This window comes from Rhinichthys klamathensis, unplaced genomic scaffold (genome assembly GCF_029890125.1).
Source record: "Rhinichthys klamathensis goyatoka isolate OS25496 unplaced genomic scaffold, OSU_Roscu_1.1 h1tg000747l_1, whole genome shotgun sequence".
NCBI classification, from domain to species: domain Eukaryota; kingdom Metazoa; phylum Chordata; class Actinopteri; order Cypriniformes; family Leuciscidae; genus Rhinichthys; species Rhinichthys klamathensis.
Window position 1 is genome coordinate 124,686 of NW_026607156.1, and position 8,375 is coordinate 133,060.

Below are 8,375 nucleotides of genomic sequence, written 5' to 3' on the forward strand. Positions count from 1 at the left end.
TGCCGGGCTAGGTAGAGGCTGACGGCCTCCTCAGGAACCAGTTTGAAGGATGTGGCGATGGGGGCGGGTGCATCAGGACAAACTGGCGCTAACCTCTCAAAGAGCTGCAGGTGAATTGGTGTAGCTTTCCCGAAGGGCCTTCATTAATGATGTTGCATAACCTGCAGACATAATAATAATACTGTATAAAGATCATTGCCACTAATGGAAACACATGAAATTGTCCTGCATATGAATTATAGCAAACATAAACTGTACAAAAGGCTAAGCTTTAATGACGCTGGTGCCCTCTGCTGGACATTTATTTTGTTGCACTTTAGGATATACGTATTATTTCTGAATCACCTGACTATCATTTCTGCTATTTCATTGGTTAAGATCAGAGGAACTGAATGTCAATAAAAGATCGTTCATGCCCAGACATGTAACTGTTGCTAAAGTTTGCGGCAGTTTTGTGGTGATCTCCGTGCCAATTTGGTTCGATTTCTAGCGGATTTTTGTTCATACTGTGTGCGTACATCTTAAAAGTAAGTAGTTAAATACTCTTTCATGTATATATTGGTAGATTTATTTGCTGCTATGTTATATTGTAATACTAAAAGTTCGTTTATTTCTTTGAGGTAATCAATGCGCACGTAAGATCGATCGCACATTCATTTCAGCATAAAACACGCTGAATTAGACTTTGAATGTTACCTTTTGATTATTATGTGGAAATATTCAATTCGGTTTCATCTGATAGGTTATTTAATGTGAATGTGTATAAACCTGAGGAAATTTACAGCTGCTGGACTTGTATAAATATGTCTTTATATTCATGCCATTGCATTACTTTTATATTGTCCAGTTAATACTGTTTCTGCCTCATTGTATTTATATTCATTATTGTTATTATTGTTCATTTATAGAACCACACCCATACTGATGTATGAATCGAAAGACAACAGTAAAAACTTTATTGTGGACATGGACCCAGTGATTTATTGTTCTGCCTGAACAATCTGTAGCGGTTGTCATCTAGTTTAAGATCCGCACCTCAACAACTTTCATACAAAAATTGGTCCTTCGAGCCGGATCAGACAGCTACTACAGCATCACCATGTCCAGAACAGGAAAACAGGCTACGTCAGATTCACCAGTGGTTCGACCACGCCGACAGGTCATCCCACCAAGATACTTAGATGACTTCTATGTTGATTACACAGTGCCACATCAGTTACTTCATTCTGATGAACAGCCTACAAATGGTGCCACTGGACCTGAACCAGGTAAAAGGCCTGCATTTAAAGAGTTTCCATGTACTGAAAGCGGACCAGAACCAACGAAAAGTATGAGCACTGGATCAAGTGAAAGGAGTTCGTTCGTGGAGACATATGAAGGTTTGCCGCAGCCAATGCCCCGTACTCGGATTTCTCCAAGGCGAATAATTTATGCAGATCAGAGAGTTCTCTCCTCAAGTCCATATACAGCAGCCACTGAGGGCAGGTCAGTTCTGCCTAGAGATCAAGACGATCTTCCTCAGCCCATGAGGGCACTGCCTGTAGATTCTAGAGGTGACCTTCTGCATTCTCATTCAGTCAGTCACAAAGAGATTGATTATCTCACTGACAACCTAGGAGAACTGAGATTACCAGGCTCTGCAAATCGGTTAACTTCAAGTCATCCCTTCTCTCCTTATGAACCAACTCAATCCCAGCATAAGCTAGCTCATCAAGAAGATGCATCATATCCTCAACTTGGTATTAGGCACATAGACAGACCACGTGGTTACTACAACACGGACCACAGGGGCCATAACTATATGTCCATTGACCAAAGAGATCGCAACCAATATCCCGCAGCTGTTCAGTTTATGCCTCAGGACTACAGCCAAGTGACAGCAGCTACGTATGGGACTTATAAAGATCATAGTCTGAACTGCAAACCCGTCGGCTATTTCCCTTCCACTGAACCACACGGTTATCAGCAACCTTATCATGGTTATTCAGCTACAAGTCCAGTCTATCAAGATGAGAGACTTACTCTAAGGGATACACTAGCTCACCATGCACACTATGAGAGACACTCAGACAGCTATGGTCAATCAGCTCCTAATCCTGCAGACAAATCAAGATTCTTGACCCCACGACAGTACACAGATTACGCTCAGCCTGAGACATATCAGCCATACCACCCAGTGCGTCCTCCTTCTCCTCCATATCCTCGTGTAGAGCCTACCTACAGAGGTCCCATTCCCACCATTCCTAATTTTTGCAGTGAGGATCCCAGAGAGTTTGCACGACTCAAAATTGCACTGGAGAATTTGCTACCTGTTGAGGCTACAGAACGTTTTAAGTACCAAATACTTGTTGATCATCTGAAACAGGAGAATGCCTTGCTCATTGCAGACTCGTATGTCAACAGCAGGTACCCATACACCAACACCATGAGGTCTCTAACTGCACTTTATGGTCAACCACATCAACTCGCTTTACAAAGAATTGCAGAATTGATGGATGGCCCAAAAATCAGGAGTGGTGACATTAAATCTTTTAGAATGTTCGCCCTCAAAGTGCGTGCATTAGTTGGAATGCTGGACCAACTTGGAGCTAAAGGATGGACAGAGCTTAAATGTGGGTCACATGTTTCACGTCTTCTTGCCAAACTGCCTCATGATCTTAAAGCGAACTTCAGAAGGTTTGTTAACCCCATTCAAATCCCAGTTCCAACACTGATAGAACTCAGCGATTGGCTTGAATATGAGCTCAGAATACAAGAGGATGAGTCACAGTATGCTAGTAATGGAAGCAGAGCCAACTCTCAGCCACAGAGAGACCAGCAAAGGAACTTCAAGCCAGTTCAACGATTTGCTACTGTCTTGCATGGTAGTGAACAGAGTAAACCGGCAAGTGCTACAGCAGTCAAGAAGGAGAAACCGACAAAGTACTGCCCCTTTTGCAATACTGTGCAGCATTACTTCAATCAGTGTGCTAATTTCAAACTGCTGAATCAAGATCAAGTGGAGTGCTGGCTGAAGTCAAATCAGAAGTGCTTTAAGTGTGGCCGTGATCACCAGATCTCACAATGTAATCTTAAAGCCAAATGCAAAAAATGTGAAAAGAGACATTTAGAAATACTGCATGACTTCAATGCCAAAGGTAAACATGAAACACAAGCTTCAGCAGAAAACAGTTGTCTTGTGAACTCAGAAGTGGAGACTTTGTATCTGGACAGACCAACTGCAAGCAGTAAAGTTCTTTTGAAGGTCAGCCGAGTGATCTTGAGAAATGGAGAGAAGGAACTTGACACATACGCTATACTGGATGACGGTTCAGAGAGGACAATGTTACTGTATGAAGCAGCACAGCAACTTGATCTTCAAGGACTTCCTGAAGATATAGCCCTCCGTACTGTGAGACAAGACATACGGGTTGTTCATGGGGCGGCTGTTTCATTCTCAGTAGCTTCTGCATTCCAGCCAAACAAACCCTTCACCATTGAAAGAGCTTTTACAGCCAAAGAACTGAGCCTCGCAAAACACACTTACCCTGTTAAGTTGCTGCAGAAGAAATACAGATATCTACAAGGTCTGCCCATTCCCTCACTGCAGCAGGCTCAACCACTCTTACTCATTGGCTCAGATTATCCCCATTTAATCACAGCCACAGAGCCAGTACGTCTCGGACCTCCTGGTGGTCCTGCCGCTGTGAAAACCAGACTCGGGTGGACTCTGCAGGGCCCCTCAAAATTCCTTTCCAGTCAGCTCTCACCACAGCAGTGTCTATTAACCTCCACTTTGTCACCAGAAGCCGAACTGTTCAACAATGTACAGAAATTGTGGCAAATGGACACACTTCCGTATCGGAGTGAGAAACTGATCACAAGATCAAGGCAAGACACAGAAGCGGTTCAAATCCTTGAGGAGAAAACAATCAGGGTGGCAGTCGGAGACATTCAAAGGTATGCAACACCCCTCCTCTGGAAAAGAAATCTTCCACCTTTGCAATCAGCAAAAGAAGCAGTAACAGCTCATTTAAGAAGCACAGAAAAACGCCTTTTGCAGAACACAGATCTTGCTTCAGTGTACGTTAAAGAAGTGCAGAAACTTGAAAATGCGGGCTATATCTCAAAGCTGACACCAGAGGAGACCGATAAAAGCCATTGTGCATGGTACATACCACACCACATTGTTCAACACAATGAAAAGCACAGAATTGTCTTCAACTGCTCATTTAAGTACAAAGGAACAAGCTTAAATGACCATCTACTGCCTGGCCCTACACTTGGACCAACCCTCTTAGGTGTACTCCTGCGCTTCAGAGAAAATGCTGTCGCTATTAGCAGCGATGTAAAAGGAATGTTCCACCAGGTGGTACTGCTGCCGGAGGACAAACCCTTTCTCCGTTTCCTTTGGAGAAACTTGGACCAGCAAACAGCCCCCACTGTTTATGAGTGGCAGGTATTGCCTTTTGGGACAGTTTGTAGCCCCTGTTGTGCAACCTTCGCTTTGCAGAAACACGTTTATGATCACAGCACTCCAGAAGAAGATGTTCATGCCTCAGTAGAGCACAACTTTTATGTAGACAACTGGCTGCAAAGTTTCCCATCAGTTGATGAAGCACAGACTCTTGTAACTAAGATGCAGAAACTTCTATCAGAAGGTGGCTTTGAATTGAGGCAGTGGGCCACTAACACTCCATCAGTCATCACTCATTTCCCGGATGAGCTGAAATCTACAAACAGTCACCTTTGGTTCACTCAAAGTGGAGCAGACCCACAAGAGATGACTCTGGGCCTACGCTGGCAGTGCTCTTGAGATGTTCTTGGTTACAGATACAAACATCAGGAAAATTCTGTTCCAACATTGCGGAACATTTACAAAACCCTTGCAAGCCAATATGACCCATTGGGCTTCCTAATTCCATTCACAACAAGAGCCAAAATCATTATACAGCGCTTATGGGACAAGAAACGTGAATGGGATGACCCAGATCTTCCCAAAGATCTACTTCAGGCTTGGTTGACCTGGCAGAGTGAGCTGACACAACTACCACATGTCACATTCCCAAGATGTTACACCAAGGCAAATACTGAACTATCAGCTAACAAACGAACCATGCATATATTCTGTGATGCATCAGAACGTGCATATGGATCAGTTGCATATATCAGTACAAGTGATAAACATGGTGAAACTCAGGTTTCATTTGTTGCTGCGAGATCGAGAGTAGCACCCAAACGACAACAGTCTATACCGCGACTCGAACTCTGTGCTGCCCTCACTGGTGCTCAGCTGGCTGCTACTTTGAGAAAAGAACTGACCATCAAGATTGATCAAGAACTGTACTGGACTGACTCCACAACTGTATTGACTTGGCTTCAATCAGACTCATGCAACTATAAGGTGTTTGTCGGAACGCGTGTGGCTGAGATACAAGACCTTACAGACCCAAAAGCCTGGCGTTATGTCAATTCAGAGTTGAACCCAGCAGACGACATTACCAGAGGACTCACTCTCTTTAAACTCTCAACACAAAGCCGATGGAATCAAGGACCACAGTTCTTAACTCAGCCAGTTAGTGTTTGGCCAAAACAGCCACTTGATGCTGTAGGCGATGACATCCAAGAACACCGCAGTTCTACTTTCTGTGGAGCGCTATCCTCCAGTCAAACTGATATCCCAGATATCTCTCAATACAATTCTCTTCAAGATCTGATTAAGGCTACTGCTATTTCCCTTCATGGGGCGGCAGACGAAAGTGAACTCTCTGCTGACGACTATACACAAGCTGAACAGGAACTTCTGAGACGTGCTCAAGTTGAAAGCTTCCCAGAAGAAACAGCCCAACTCCAGTTAGGTAAACCTGTACCTCACTCTAGTCGTCTTCTAACTCTAGCCCCAGAGTATGATCACAAAGCCAAATTAGTCAGGGTAGGTGGACGCCTCCGCAGATGTAAGCACTTGGACTCAAACACTCTCCACCCTATAGTCTTAGATCCTGCTCACCCTCTTGTAAAGCTTCTGATTCAACATCACGACAACCTCCTGTTACATCCAGGACCCGAGCGCGTGTTCGCAGAACTGAGACGAAAATATTGGATCATAAGAGGCAGAGAGGCAGTAAAAAGACACCAGCGCAGTTGCTTTGAATGTAAGAAATGGCGAGGGAGGCCAGAAATTCCCATGATGGCAGATCTCCCCCAGTCTAATCTTAGACTGTTTCGTCCAGCTTTCTATTCAACGGGCATTGACTGTTTTGGCCCCTTCCAGGTTAAGTTTGGACGCAGATGTGAAAAACGTTGGGGAATACTGTACAAGTGCCTTACTACCAAAGCTGTCCATATTGAACTTCTATCGAGCATTGACACAGACTCCTTTCTCATGTCGTTAAGAAGGTTCATAGCCCGCAGAGGGAAACCATATGAAGTGCTTTCTGATAATGGCACAAATTTCAAAGGAGGTATTACAGAACTTCAGAATGCCTTCAATGCACTTCACCCAATCTTGAAAGAGAATCTGGCCTCTCAACAGATTAACTTCCGTCTAAACCCACCAAATGCACCGCATTTTGGTGGATCTTGGGAGAGAGAGGTTAGATCTATCAAGACTGCACTGCGTACCTCTCTCGGTTCTCAATCTGTGCCAGAGGAAGTATTGAACACGGTACTTGTGGAAATAGAGGGAATATTAAACTCCAGACCATTGGGATATGTTTCCTCAGACATAGCAGATATAGACCCAGTGACACCTAATTCCCTCCTCATGGGACGTCCAACTTCTGGATTACCACAGGTTGTTTATCCGGAATCAGAAATGCTCAGTCGTAGGAGATGGCGCCATAGCCAGATTCTAATTGAAAATTTCTGGAAATGTTTCATACGGCATTACCTCCCAGACTTACAGCGACGACAAAAATGGCAAAGAGAATCAGACAACCTTCAAACTGGTGAAGTTGTGATGATCGTCGACCAGCAAGCACCCAGAGCCCTATGGCAAATAGGTACTGTAGCCAAAGTCATTCCTGGACAAGATGGACGAGTCCGCACAGCGGTAGTGAATGTCAAACACAAAAGTTACACAAGGCCTGTGGCTCGACTAATTAAACTGCCTGCCCTACCTGATGACACCAACAAAGACTAACAAGCCTTTTCTTTAATTACAAATTTGTTAAACAAATTCGGGGGCGGCTGTACAAAAGGCTAAACTTTAATGACGCTGGTGCCCTCTGCTGGACATTTATTTTGTTGCACTTTAGGATATACGTATTATTTCTGAATCACCTGACTATCATTTCTGCTATTTCATTGGTTAAGATCAGAGGAACTGAATGTCAATAAAAGATCGTTCATGCCCAGACATGTAACTGTTGCTAAAGTTTGCGGCAGTTTTGTGGTGATCTCCGTGCCAATTTGGTTCGATTTCTAGCGGATTTTTGTTCATACTGTGTGCGTACATCTTAAAAGTAAGTAGTTAAATACTCTTTCATGTATATATTGGTAGATTTATTTGCTGCTATGTTATATTGTAATACTAAAAGTTCGTTTATTTCTTTGAGGTAATCAATGCGCACGTAAGATCGATCGCACATTCATTTCAGCATAAAACACGCTGAATTAGACTTTGAATGTTACCTTTTGATTATTATGTGGAAATATTCAATTCGGTTTCATCTGATAGGTTATTTAATGTGAATGTGTATAAACCTGAGGAAATTTACAGCTGCTGGACTTGTATAAATATGTCTTTATATTCATGCCATTGCATTACTTTTATATTGTCCAGTTAATACTGTTTCTGCCTCATTGTATTTATATTCATTATTGTTATTATTGTTCATTTATAGAACCACACCCATACTGATGTATGAATCGAAAGACAACAGTAAAAACTTTATTGTGGACATGGACCCAGTGATTTATTGTTCTGCCTGAACAATCTGTAGCGGTTGTCATCTAGTTTAAGATCCGCACCTCAACAACTTTCATACATAAACAGTAAACAGTAAACAGAATGTTACGAGATTGCCAGGGAGATTACAGTACAGTGGACCCTGAAATGCGCTCCTAAATGTTTTAAAAAATACATAAAAGAAATTCAGAACATATTTGATGATTTGAATGTTACAATTAAATGTTTACACCAATACTAGTGGTAATACATGTGGTAAAGTTACATAAACTCTATGAGGTAGTGAATTTACTGAGAGGTAGCTAAACTCTGAAGTGAGAAGTGGATAAACTGTTTCTGACATAATTTCAGCGGTGGGTAAACTGCGTTTAGCCTCCATACAGCCCTGGCGACACGGTCACGGTCAAATGTGAAAGAGAACCGTAGCAGTCTAACACAAAAAGCAACACGATTGCGAAAGCCGCTTGATGATCATCACTACTGATCC

At 42.9% G+C, this 8,375-nt stretch overlaps 1 protein-coding gene across 1 annotated transcript; it reads left to right on the forward strand.

The window, feature by feature from the left end:
- Positions 1–1,388: 1,388 nt before the first annotated feature.
- LOC130077473 (uncharacterized) lies at positions 1,389–7,939 on the forward strand. Its single transcript, XM_056242715.1, has 2 exons — positions 1,389–3,939; positions 7,824–7,939. Exons 1-2 carry the CDS (start codon positions 1,394–1,396, stop codon positions 7,909–7,911), a joined length of 2,634 nt encoding a protein of 877 aa, XP_056098690.1. The 5' UTR covers positions 1,389–1,393; the 3' UTR covers positions 7,912–7,939.
- The last annotated feature ends 436 nt before the right edge of the window (positions 7,940–8,375 follow it).

Excerpts from the sequence above, each read along its gene's own strand:
- LOC130077473 (XM_056242715.1), top strand. The coding sequence starts at position 1,394 with ATGCCCCGTACTCGGATTTCTCCAAGGCGAATAATTTATGCAGATCAG. Across the intron at positions 3,940-7,823 it reads GCAGTCGGAGACATTCAAAG|AACCACACCCATACTGATGT; the intron begins GTATGCAACACC and ends GTTCATTTATAG.